At 44.4% G+C, this 14,071-nt stretch overlaps 1 protein-coding gene across 2 annotated transcripts in view; it reads right to left on the minus strand.

The window, feature by feature from the left end:
• Positions 1-10,364, minus strand: part of LOC8042413 (aspartate--tRNA ligase, mitochondrial) — a 30,083-nt gene extending 19,719 nt beyond the window's left edge. The window contains exons 1-4 of one of the 2 annotated variants that reach the window (XM_029973976.4): positions 9,746-10,364; positions 3,796-3,894; positions 3,123-3,221; positions 1,043-1,166 (exon numbers count right to left, since the gene is read on the minus strand). In XM_029973976.4, coding sequence (XP_029829836.2) covers positions 1,043-1,166; positions 3,123-3,221; positions 3,796-3,894; positions 9,746-10,036 — 613 coding nt within the window. In that variant the 5' untranslated portion in view covers positions 10,037-10,364. The remainder of the gene's footprint in view (positions 1-1,042; positions 1,167-3,122; positions 3,222-3,795; positions 3,895-9,745) is intronic. The other variant, XM_040220560.3, reaches the window with a different exon arrangement.
• Positions 10,365-14,071: the final 3,707 nt, after the last annotated feature.

The following is a 14,071-nucleotide window of genomic DNA, read 5'->3' on the forward strand; positions in this document are numbered from 1 at the left end:
CACGCATAGCACTGCACATCACTTCAAGGCGCTCGCTTCATGTTTCGACGTAAGAGTCGTCTTCAAATGTAAGTTCAAACTCAAGCAGATGTGCCAGCAGGTTAAACTTCTTCCCCTCCAAATCCCTGCCCCAAGAAACATGAAAAGCAGTTTGCTCCCTGCCAGAGAGAGGGAATCCATTCCATCCTTTACTCTGGCGGAGGAGAATATATTGGGCAAATGGGCCGGTACCTAAATGACTGCCTGCGAGAGCACTACCGAGAGGTCACCGAACTTAGCGAGGATTCGGTGTACCCGATAGCAAATTGCCACACATGCAGAGGATGTGCACCTAGGTTCAGGAAAATGCGCGTTCTTGGGCACCATTCTCAGAGATTCGGGAGGGAAAGTAATCAAATAATTTGCAATCAAAAACTCTGGCGTTAATGCCTCATCTCCCTGACGAGCCCTCTCTGAATGAGAGATAGGCTCTCTGTGCATAGAGCTTTCCAGGATGACTAGACGACCTTGGTGAACAGCCCATTCCGAAATGGTCAACGCATTCTTCCACCCTCCCCACTTGTCCTTCCTTCTTCTGAGCTCCCCCCTCTGCCTCTGCTCCTTTCCTTCTTTCCCTACAAATGCGCAGGAGAACGGGCGATCATACTCCATGGAATGAACTTTGTTACGAGTGAAAGAATGTACTCGTCTGTGTTTCGTCCTCTCTATGTTTTATTCTTTCTGTTTTCTAGTATACTCTACCAACACATTTGTAAGGAATATTAGTTCATCCATTTGTCTATTACCATAAAACTTGTGATATCCAGAATGGTATTGGAACTTCTTTTGATGACTGACATCATTTTTTGTGAACAACTAAGGCATGAAAGCACTCTAAATGATGATAGGATTTTAGGAACTGACATTCTGCAGCCCTTCAATGATGGCTCATGTTTGACAGAAAGAGAACTCCACTAAAGCCTTGAGGCAAAGTCTTTGCACAACATTGACTATTGCTATCAGGTTCTTTTTAGGCTATAAAAACAAGAAATATTGATCTTACCACACGACTGAACCAAAAAGTTTCGCATGCGCATCTGAAGGTCTGACCTGAACCTCAGGTTCCTTTGCATTTCTGAGGATCGTAAATCCAAGTAGCGATACCGCATCCGAAGTGCCTCTTTTTTCTGTGAAAATAGAAAAGAATTTTTAAACTGCACATTCCAAGGTTCTGAATCTGTTAAGTACAAATAAACAAAGAACCGGCTATAAAAAAGCTAGGCCCTGGGAGCATAAAATACTTGAGCAAATATGAAAAACAGATTTTCTTGTCAATATGCAAATCTGACTCAATTGTTAACATCAGGAAATAGTTAAAGATTGCTTCTGGACTTGTGTCTTCACCCACAAAGGTTGGCCAGCAGTGTTCTTGAAATAAATAATGCTCACTCTTTCAATTGTGATTCAGCAGTAGCAGTACAACCTTACAAACATGCCCTTTGGTAACCTCCGTTATTTGTAGTCTTGTGCGAATAGTGGATTTTGAGTTCGAAGCGAATTCGAAGCGAATAGTGGTTTTGGCCGAATATTTTCTAATCGAATATCGAATAGTTTTTCCATGCCTTTCACTATCATAAAATAATGCTTAGACAAAACCCCCTGTTCCACCTGTTCATTTATAAGCCAAGTTTAATCTATCTATATTTATGAACTGTGACCTCAGAAGGTCTGATGTCTTGGGATGGTAAGTCAACAAGGTTAACATAAAATGAATCTAATGGAAATTGCCAACTATACCCAATTGAGTGATTTTACAAATCTTAAATATTCTCTCTTTAATTTCGAGTTAAAAAAGAATGACTCGCGCATGATGAACGCAGGTTTTAAGGGCATCTCTGCCGAACATATACTCTTGCAAAACAGTCAGTTTAATTTTAAAACTTTTACTACAATGTAGATAATACACATTCACAAAGTTGCCATTTATTTTCATATACAGGCGGCACGCGTGCACCATCCTGCTTTGAATGTATGGTTTTCATCCAAGCACGCAACTGCGATATTCATACTTTTCCAAATGTTTATCGCAGCGGGTTACTCCGTTGAGTGCGCTTCTTACCGATCACCAATGTAATGCGGAGAAGCAACACCCGCAAAGCTTGCTTCCGCGGGTATTGCTTCTCCGCAGTGTACCGGTGCTCGGTAAGAAGCGCACTCAACGGGGCTAACCCACCGCAATCAACACTTCGAAAAACGCGAATAGTGAAGTTCTTTTCGAAGCGAATATTGAATAGTGTATTATTCGGAACTACTATTCGAAATTTCGAATATTCGCACAACCCTAGTTATTTGTGTAGACAAAGCAAGTGCAAAAACACTGGTGATGCTATTTGTGATGATTGGTATTGATAAACAAGTAACAGGAACAAATTACAGGCTGTGGGGAAACAATGCCATCAATGAAACATGCCACATTTACAACTTCCAATTGTGCAACACTATAAAGATTCTGTAAATTGAAATTTCTACATGAAAACAAGTGCAATCACATGCGAGTTCGTTGGAAATAACAAAAGAATACAAAACTTGTTACAATTTTATACTGAAGTGCTTAGTCCAATAACATTCATTCGAGGGCAGCAATTCTCAAACTGTGGTTTGTGGGTCACTAGGGCTCCGCACCGATTCGGCGATCACTCTTTCAGGGACAGGTAAGGCACTGAAGAGGGTTGAAATTGTCAGACTGAACATCATTGCAGCCATAGTAGAGTTCTCACGAGTGACAGTGCACTCTTGCTAGTTTCTAGTTGTGAGTGCATTTTTAATACAGCCTTTCTTGGAGAAAGCCCTCAGATATGTGTTGCCATTCATGCTTTCCACTGTGAGACCACTTTGCCCGAGTTTATGCGCAGGACGTCAATGACAATAAACATGATTTATATTCAGCGAGATCGACGACTTAAACTTTTTCTGATTTATGACAACATAAGTTCCTCTATGTATGCCACTCATTGTTGTAATATAAAATGTATTCAATGGGGGTCCATGGCAAATGACCCCTAAGATAAATGTGGACTCTGCAGCAAGGCAAAAGTTTGGCAAGCACTGTTCTAAGGGGACTTCGACAACCTTCCTATACTCACCTTCTGATACTCTCGAACATGGAAAGGTAGGTCCACTTTTGCATTGTTCAAAGCTTTTAACTCCTTGCAGAGAACTTCAATTTTCCCAGTTGGAAGATTCTGAAAGGTATCAAAACCAGCATCCCGATTCAAGAGAACAGATTTTTATCTGTGAAGCACTGCAGACAAAGGAACACTACAAAAGGCATAAAACACACAAGGAACTGTGAAGCACATTTGAGAGATAGCAATACACACTGAGACCTCCGAGTGTTTCTCTCTATTTTGTGTTTTCTTATTCTGGGGTTTTTCTCAGGCTCACCAGCTCACCAATGCCTTTGCTGCTGTCTTTAGAGTACATTGATATTGAGTCACATAATGGGATGAGATCAACAATAGTCCAGGCTTGACTCCTGGTTGTATGATAGCTCACAACTCACAAAACTATCTGTATCATTTTAAATAAACCAATCCTCCGATCTGATCGACCGAAACAGTGGCATTGCAAGTTTTTGTGAGATAAAGGGGTGACAAGGGGAGGGGGGTGGCAGGCGGTTAATGTGAGGGTGCCAGCATTACAGAAAGGGTCTGGAGGAAGGGAAGGAAGGGGGGGGAGGGGGCAGGCAATGACAACTTGCCCCACCAGCTTCAATGCCACTGGTCCATGAAAATTCTTTGGACCATTTCTATTTACCTCATTCCACTGTCCTTGTGGTCTTTCTACAACCTCTCCAGTTATCTGAACTACAGACTCCAATGGCAATGACTCCAGAAGAGTTGACGCTGCTTTTTCCTAGAGACACAAAGACAAATTTTCAGGAAACATAAATGACAATACAGGCAAACAGTTAATGCCTCACATTCCAGTTTCTACCGCATTATTCGCAACTCCAGCGCACCGCTCGCCCTCCCGCGGACGAGCGGGAAACTAGAGGAACGGGGACGACAGCGGCGGCGGCGGCGCGGAAAAGGTGGCAGGGGCTGTCGGCCTTGATGCGTGAAACCGTTGTAACGAAAAGAGTGAGCGCGTTAAAATAGGAATACGTGTGTTCCACCTTGCAACAGCCTTGCACGAAGGGGCCGGGATGTTTCATTTCATTTGGGGACTTTTCGTATATCGCATACGCTGCGGATTTCTGGTCTTGTGAGTGGCCGCCAATTCGATCTGTGCTCAACATGACGGCAAACGCTCCCGCTAATAATGTAGAGCTCTAGCGTTCGCTCTATGAAAAGTCTATTCTTTGCCCTAAGTAGGAGAAAACTGGTCGCGCAACGATATGTCGAGCAATACACGTCGGGAATGGGTTTGCGATTTTAAGGCCGTAGGAACATGACCATTTACTCCAAGCACTTTTAAAAGATAGAATATGCGTACTTGCTTTTAGGCAATTATAAAATAAATAAATAAATTACCGAAGCATTTTAAGCACGTTTGTTTTAACCAGCCGTTTGTGACGAGGGCTTTGAACGGGCAGTTTTGGCGAGAGGGGCCACTACGTTGCAAATAAGACGGTACAAAAAAAAAAAAAGATGTACGGTATATTATAATATTTATTTTTGATAGAGCAATAAATAAAACCACTAAACACACCGATTGTGTTAATAGGCCGTTTTAGCATAGCGTTACCGCAGGCTACCGTTGGCTACTGTGAGCGCGACAAGGCTCCTGGCACGCGCTGAGAATTCTGCTCCAAAGGCGCAGCGCGAGCCTCTGGTTGTAATGCTACACCGCACGGTAGCCTGCGGTAACAAACTTTCTATCAAAAGCCATAGAGCAGTTTGATGACGTGTTGCAATACACTAAAACCGAGACGGTGGGCAGCGAGTTGCGAGCCTGTGACACGAAGGCGTAAATACTGTGAACGCTGCTCTTCTGAAGCTTGACGGTCACCATGCGCTGCCCACATTTTAGAGCATTAATGGCCAGGCAAAGCGCAAACACGATATTTTCATCACCCTCAAAAATAGTCTGCCACAAACAGTGACGTGCCCGGTGCGTAAAACGCGCTCGCCCACCACAAAGCTTCGCAAGTCGAGGTTTCTGCAACTTTTAAATATCAGCATGCTCGTTTTGCTAACGCCCATCAACATCTCCGTCACCTGTAATATGGTTCTGCCCTAGCCACTTCGCGCTTGCAGACAAATAAATCATTTTTAGCACACTGACCAGCGTCAATGAACAGGCGCACGCGAAACCCTGGAGAATCTATCCCCGTCTCTTCCGCCATCTTGGAACTACCACCCCGCCACCTATAGGGCGTTGGAGTTGCGAATATATTTTGCTTCTATGGGGATTATTGGCAAAGAGATTGAAATATAAGAGGGCACTTTCTCCAGTTCGTTTTCCCCAGAGCTCGGTGTTTATCCAACACAAGGCCCGTGGACTGGATTCTTCACGTCATCTTCCTCGATTCAGTGCGGGGCACAGATTGGGCACGAGTGCCACGTCAGCGTTTGGCAAAGACTCGTATTTAATAGGTGCTTCACCGGTTCAACACGAGTCCCGGCCAAACGTTGATGCAGCGTTCGGCTACATAATCTGCGTGCAGCATCCGAAATGCAAACAAATAATTCGCGCTGCTGTTGCCCCCCTCAGTTTAGTTCCGAACTTAGCCTCTGGGGACACGACGGTTCGCTCTACTCCCCAATAGTGATCACGCTCGTCAAGTCACCGACCTACCGTAGAATACCGCGCATCCGCCCATTCTACATTAAGCGCCCACACCCAAATTTGTAAGATCGGAGGAAATATGTGCTGTACATTTATATGTAAAATTGATGACCGAACAAGCGCCCATCCCCTATTTTTTCGCGCTTATCTCTAAATTTTGAGTGGGTGCTTGCCCGGTATTTTACGGTATATGCAATATTCCATGGGATGCATGGAATGAACAGTGTTCTGCCAAGCTAACAATTAGTAGTTATACTGTGGTGCCTGGAGAGGGTCTCTCACTGGTGTGTTTGGCGTCCTATCCCGCCCACACATCAAAAGTGGTCCCGTAGTGGCAACAAATGATGTCGTAGAAGCCGGAGAGTAATGCTGTCGGATGCCGTCGCAGTCCTGGCGGTTGATCGTAGAAACGCCAGCACGAGCGAATGCAATTGTCGCGCCGTCTTAACTCCTAGCTGCCAAAGCTTTTGTGGACTGCTGAAGTGGACAGCAACCTGCAGTAAGACGTGTCTCACACATTCCTACTTATTTAATCGCTTATCTTGGAGGAGCATTATCCTGGAGGCTTGTCCTCTCATTACAATGACATGGACCTGTAAGCAGTGAGAGAGTGCAGGCGAGCTGGTAATCAATCGACATCTTGTAAACCCTGAGATGGGGAATGATAAAAAAAACATGGACCTGTTTCACTTAGTGAGGCAAAGGGGGCAGCACAAGCAAACTGCCAAGATAATACTTTATGTCTGGCTACGTGTTTATGTGAGTGAGAAAGTGTGAATCCGCGCGAGAGAAAAGGAAATCTTCTACTTAAACAGAAACCGGGACATTGAGTCAAACGGGCAAATCGTGAACTACAGCCTGCTCCCCTCTTTAAGCACATTCAAGGATGCACACTCGCCCAGATGCTTGGTACATGCACCGCGGGCCAATGACACTTGAGCCAAGAGTCCGTAAATGTTTGCACCCCTCACCTCATTAGAAAGTCAAAACTTGACGTCGTCGAAGGTGAAAAGACGTGTCATCAGGATAGAGCTCAACAAAAAATAAACAAGCGATGGGATATTAGCTCTCAAACAACCATATTTTTTACAAAGGGCAACAAAGAGCTTTCGAGTGCACTCAGACGATGAGATTCACTTAACTTTTCAAAAGATAATGCACCCATTCCCTACACTGACAAAGAGCTGATGTGCACTGCTGATGCGTGCACCATAAAGACCATCCTCTAACCTCTAAGCGTGCTTTATTACATAGTAGCAACGACACTCTTGAACCCACTAATCTAGACCCTCAGTCACCTCTCGATAGAATTTAGCTGACATTAGGGAGTTTTAGAATAGCGGACTTCAAGGTTAGGGGGCCTCTAAGAGATAGGGGCCCACCACAGCGCATGCACTTAACTTAAATTGCGTTTTGGGCTAGCGCTCACTCCAATTTGAGAAATGGCGTCGGCTAACATGGCGGCACCCTTCCCAGCTAGCGTGGCTATCTTCGGAACAAATCCGCAATGGTCGTCGCATCATCAGGAATAGCCACCTGCAATGAACAGTGCGGCAGGCTTTTGCCTCGTCTTAACTCGCCTAAATCACAAAGTGTAAGTGATAAGAGTCGTAATGGGGGAAGTTGGGCCAGTCTATAATCTCGCCACTGTAACGCCCCCTCCTGAGTGAGCCAATCAGTCTGCGGTGCGGAGCGAGAGGCGTGAGCACATGCGCAAGAACTCTCAGCTACTCACAGCTGAGCAGCGAGGGCCGCCATTTTCATTCATTCGCCTGGTGGAATGCATGGGATCGACATCCGAATTTCGGTTCTTTCCTTTCATTTGGCAGACTCTGGCAAGAAAATGGTATAGTGTTACTCCTTGGCGATTTAAAAAGCTAACGAATTAAGTTTCTCCACGTTTGAACGCAAACTTTGATTCAGGCGAAAAAGAAATAAGCTTATAGCAGACGACGCATAGCCTCAACAGTGCTCGGCGCTGACAGCGTTGAGTCATAATTGCGGTCGTCTTCTCTTTGCTCCCTTCTTTCCCTATCGCTCCTTTGGCGCTCCTTCCTTTCCTTCACTTTTCTTTTCTCCAGCATTTCGTCGCCACACCCACTGGCCAAACTCTCCCAATATACGGCTCTGTAAATGATGACCTCGCCCCGTTTTTTAGATTGTCTTCAGAGTCTGGCCTTTCCTAATCCTAAGGGGATGTGATAATCACTGACACGGCAACATCTCACAAGTCTCGTGGATTGTCTCAGTTTGATCGGCTAGGTGATCATGACCACACAGAAGCCGACCACACCTCTATTTCTACTGAAGTCGAAGGACGCAACTCATGTAATATGGAAGAAGTTTTATACCAAGCATTTACATTAGTCGCTACATGCTGCAGGCCTTCATTGCTTACATCTTCCTCGTTGTTTCAAGAGCTAACTTCATAACTCCTTTCGTACTAGGAAGGAAACTTCAGCAAGGCTTGTTTTTAAATAAAACGAGCCTAACATTTAATAACTTGCATCAATGCAAATATTTTACTTTTTTTAAATATATTTCGGTTCTGAATATTGAAATGTTAGTTGCATTGGTGCCGCAAGAGAAACATAAGCAAGCTGGGCTGTGTTGTAGAAACCCTATTTTATAAGACAATAGTGCGAGTACCGCTCCGCATTGGCCCCCCTAGTTTTTAGGGGTCCCCAAACAAAGGGGCATCCTATTCTAAAACTCCCTATTAATGCCATTAAACAAGGTTTTAGAAACACCTCAGGCGTACGCAGTGCTAACTTATGCGTATTGATTGCATTACATGTTGAAATTGTACACCGTAACACTCAGAAAAGCAGTCACTACTACCAAAGCTTTTTAAAACCCCAACGAGTCGATATTACAAGAGCGAATGACGTTTTAACGAAAAGCGGTCATTTGAGCAAATCAACGTTTTAACGAAAAGCGGTCATTTGAGCAAATCGACGTTTTAGCGAATGACGAATCACAAGGGCACGTGTTAACCCACCCGCCCCCCTCCGTTCACGACGCTTTCCGCCGACAGACCGCAGCGGCTTATTACAGAAACATTAACCCACCTGGCCCACCCACACGTACCGCTTTGCGGAGGCCGACCATTCGCTAAAGTGCCTTTCGATGAAAAGAAGAGGGCAAAACTTTGTTTGCTAAAACATCAATCCACCAACTGCATGTGAAGTCATTTGTGGCCATGCCAGTATTTTATGCGCCACAAGCATTTGGTTTGCCATGTTAGCTTTACATCGCAGAAGTTGTAGTTCAAGTAAACCAGTAAGTAGTCAGTACCCAGCAAAGGCGATGCTTGCGAGCTACGTCTTATAAAGAATGCTATATGCATAATATTGTGTACCTTGACCAGAAATGGCGATACGCACAACATGAAACTTGTTGGGTCTCGTATAAAATTAATTGTAAAAACGAGTATCTCCAGTTGTAGCATAGCTTAGTGGAAAGATGTCAGTTTTATACGGAGCGGTCCCAAGTTCGATCCAGAGAGAGGGCATATTTCCTTTTTTTTTGCCTAACATTTGGCGATATTTATGACTTTTCTTTTCATAATTGTCACAAAAAAAAAATGTTGTCGACGAAAGTTTGCTGAATTAAATAGTACAGTACTCCCTTTCCAAAGGTGCAATGAGGGACAGCGGAGCTTGGGTTGCCGACTGGACGCCGCGAAGCGGCGTGCACGGGGGGGGGGGGGGGGGGGGGGCGGCCAAGTGGGTTACTAGTTTTGTAATGAGCAGCCGCTAATTGTAACTGCGAAGCTGCGCGCGCGCAAGGGGACACGTTTTCCAGTGATACACGCGCCGTCCGAAAAGGGTGACCCAAATGGCATGACCTCTTCACGTCGTGCATATAGTCATATCCGGTTAAGGTGCACGACGTCGTGCGTATAGCCTTCACATGTATTATTGATATTATTAAAATACCTAACAAAAAGTCGGTAGGAAATACATCGTACGTCATCGGGAATGACCACTTGCGTAATTCCGTACGCATCCCTGACTATCAGGAACTTGTCCATCCTTTTGAAGAGGATCCACCCACACAGCGTCACTTGTTTTCCTCGATGCACGGGTCTCAGTTCTCCACAGGTGTGCGTTCTCCATGTGTACCGGTTCAGTACTGAACAGCTCGGCGAGCAGTACAGTCTTCTCGCCTCTGTTACGACCGACCTGACGGCTGTAGGATTCATCAAAAGTCCTCTCGATAAGCACAGTAAAGTATGCTTGAGACCGCCAAACCCTGACATACTAGCCGATTCCCTTGAAGGTCTGTGGAGATCACAGTATCACATGGCGATCGCACGTGCGGGAATATTAAGTAAGTCGGTCCTTGTTACACGAACAGTCAGAAGTTGAGAAGTGCACCATGAATTAACGCAGTAAACGTAGCAATCTCTTCTTCCTCCGTTCTTTGGTAGTGCGTTGTGATAAAGTTGAAATCAAACCATCAAACGACCTCGCAAAGGCGGGTCACGAGCACAGAAAAAACAACGCAGGGCGCGCTCATCTTGCTATGTCGATGCCGATGATAGATACGGAGTCGAACGAGGGGTAACAAGAGTTGGATCACAAAACGAAACTTTGTTCTCTCGATACGCTAACGTTTTTTAGAAAGTATTTTCACCACTATTTACGTGTATTACCATTCACTACCATTTATTCGAGCAGTAGATTTCAATTCTGTCGCCTTGTGAGTAGAATTTTTTATAAGACCCACTTAGGGTAATCAAGGAAATAAAGAGACACTGACCTACTGACACCCCAAAAAGTTAATTTTTCGTTCAAACACTGAATTATGCTGTCAAGACAATGAACGTTGCATAATGTTGTCTGCAGAGCAGCAGGGTAGCTTATTTGCTAAGAAGAACGGACGAAGTCAAACCGAAACTAGAAAAACAACCATAGAAGACTGCCGTTGGAGGGTATGGAAATCACGAGAAGTCACTTTGGTATTTCGGAGATCATCAAAACAAAGCACGTTTAATAAATTATATTATATTTAATTATAAATATGTGCCCTAGGTGGCCTCTAAGTTCGAAATATTTTGGGTACTGCATCGTCACCTGCGTTTTGGGAAACTCGCCGTCGAAACCTGGGCCGCTGGCGCCCACCGAGACCGAGCTAAATACGACAACAGCCCCACTCTTTATCATTTGTCTGTACTGTGGTCACCTTGAGCTTTTAGAAAGCATGTTTTTGCAGAAAACAAACAGAAAAGACTCTTTTTGTATGAAATGTATTGGTGTTTAATACAAAATGAAGGACGCGTGATGTTTTTAAAATCTTTAGTTTGCATTGCGGCACAATTAATATTGTTTTTATACAACCATGCCTCAGCGGTGCTTTCAGATAGCCCTTCCCAACCTAGGTGCATTTTAGCTTCGCTAGAAAGACGCGGCGCGTCCGCTGGGGAGACGGGATTGGCACCCCCGTAACCTATTCCGCTGAATCTGTTTCGGCCCAAAATGGCCGATTAAAGCCAAAATAGACGTCACGTGCAGTTCCTCAAGTGGCCGCCGCGGGAGAAATGGCGGCGTTGTGTTCGCCATTAGCTCGGTGCTCGAGGACAGATCGGGGACACTTTTTCAAGGCAGTCTCTGTGGCAGTTTCGCAACGGAGTGTTCTAGTAACGTTGGTCACTGCAAAATACCACTTCTCAGGTTGTCACTCGAATCTCAACCAGCAGTTTTCGTAAATAATAATAATAATAAATACATTTCAAGTCGCAAACATTATTCCTACGTAGATGGTGTCTAAGTTGAAATCTCGGCCAGCATATCTTGCTTGACGGTGAGATTTTTTACGTGAAACGTTGTTTGGCCAGGGGTTCGGCATTTTGTTAAGCCCAGATAAAAGTGAACCCTGGATAAAAGCTTGGCCACGAGGCTCTACACTGATTGGTTGACGGGTGGGAGGGGATGAGTGAGGTGCTCGACGCTGATTGGTTAATGGGGAGGTCATGTGACCAGAGGGGTAGGCGAGGAAAGGCTCGACCACCTGTGCGCACTGAAGGAGAGGAGTTACAGAGTCTGGAAGGCTCTGGAAGATCGCCAGTTGTATCAGCCTGATTAACGGTAGTATAATGTAGTATCGCTTCATCCTGAGAACAACTATCGAGTGTACATACGGTACGCGTAAAATTCTCTGATGAAGAGCACTGTGAACGTAGGAGTCTGGCGTCTGGAAACTTAGAGTATCGCTAAACGTTTGTAATGCCAGAACGTTTCATGTATGCAACACAACTGCCTAGCAATTTGCCATATTTGTTTTTCTGAAAAGTTTGTTTGGTTCTCGTTTTAACTTAAAGGGATACTACAACGAAATTTCGGCGCTCATTTTTTGGTCTATATGTGTTCAAAAGAGCAGTATCACGTGGAACATACCAATATCGTGTTAAAAAAAGTCTCGAAAAGGAATTTTAAAACGAATTAAACGATTAGCAAAGAGCACCTGGTGGATGTCGCTAACGCCTCGTTTGTAATGCTCGTCTAGGAACCTTGACAGCTAGTGACGGAGGTTGTCTCGTCTCCGGCCACGACGAGAGAAGGGGGGAAGGAGGAACTCCCCTCTTCCTGAGAATCCCTTTTGTGTGTCGCGGAACTCGTTATTGTCCCCCTAGAAGATTATAGAAGATTAACCCGTCACTCAAAATTCGTACAAAAGCAGCCGCTTCGGTGGCTGGAACGACTAGGCCATCCTCTCGACGTCAGCCTCGCCGTAGCTTTGCTCGTCTTGAGACGACCTACGTCACGATTGCGTTGGATGTCACGTGCTCTAAGCTGGGCCTTCTCCGAGCGCTTGCCCGAGTGGGCCGTTTATAACGAAAAATACAGCCACCAGGATCAAAATACAAACGTGCGAGTGTCATTTACGGATATTGTGGATCATATTCACCCTATTTTTGAACACGACGGAAATATTTCAAATTTCGTTGAAGTACCCCTTTAAATCTAAGCCATCGAGTACTCTGACAAGGTGCCAGGAATTTATTAATAGGCAATCAAATGACGACGACCTAGCTCGTCTTTTCGAATGTGTGAATTTATAAGTCCAAACCATATGTTACATCTGAATTTTAGTGGATGTTTTAGAACAGGGATCTCCAAACACCAACCTGCGGGCCCGGTCCGGACCGCGGCGGCGGCCCGTTTCTAGCAGGCCCGCTGCTACGGGCGCAAAAATAAGCGCGTTTGTAGAAACGACGTCGCGACGCTCGCCAAGCACTTCGTATTCCTGCTGATTCTTATCCCGCAGTTGTGTGCCACATTTATTGCACATTGTCACCATCTTCATTCTTCGTCTGCGTGTCTGCGTAACTGCGTTAAAAGTAATTTGCGCTCTCGTGTATAATGTGCATAGTGCCCTGTGTCACGTGTTGCATATTACCATCAGCAGTCCTACCATTCTCATAAGTATTCTGCTGTGCGAAAATGCTAACGTTGATATTCGCCTTCATTTATTCCTGAATAAATTTCTGGGCTACAATTATCGTGTAAAGTAATATTATATACTGTAAGCGACTTTATTTTCGCGAGGACCCAATTTTCGCGAATTTCGCAAATTGCCTACTATTCGTGAAAAATACATTGGAATCTATATTGACATTCCACAGCGTCGCGAAAATTAGAACCTGCGAATTATTTCAAAACTTCATCTTTGACCTAAATCGCGAAATATTGAGCCCGCAAAAAATAAGTCGTTTATAGTATATACGTAAAGTACATACTCGTACAGTACGCTATACATTTGTAATACTCGCAAGTCGTGTTACTAGCATGTTGGTTTGTTTTAATACACCTTGGATTCTTTTTCTTTTTTTTTATACTACACATTGTATTTCTCTATCTAGATGCCTATCTGAATATATTTATTTAGAAATGCTTTTCTAATTTATATTTACTTACTTATTTTGTGGCCCCCGAGGCCGCGACGAACACCTAATCCGGCCGATTAACTATAGTCTGGAGTTTTAGGCAACTAGGAAGGGTCTTCATACGAATAAAACACACAAATATAGAAAAATAAACTTTTTGAGAAAATGGATGTTGAAATTTGTACTTCTGAAGTTTCCTCTTATGTTCCCCAAATACGCTTTTCGCCAGGATAACTTTTTGACTATAAAGGCCCGTTCACACTCTTGCGACTGCTTGCGACCTCTTAAACCTGGGTTCCTTAAAACTTCTTAAACCAGAGAACACACTGGCGCCATCTATTGGGAAGCAGTGTAAACTCGGCGGTCCGGCATATTTTTTTTATTTCTCGCGCAATATCCTTTCTTTTT

Source organism: Ixodes scapularis, unplaced genomic scaffold, assembly GCF_016920785.2.
Source record: "Ixodes scapularis isolate PalLabHiFi unplaced genomic scaffold, ASM1692078v2 PGA_scaffold3__209_contigs__length_174095766, whole genome shotgun sequence".
Taxonomy (NCBI): Eukaryota; Metazoa; Arthropoda; class Arachnida; order Ixodida; family Ixodidae; genus Ixodes; species Ixodes scapularis.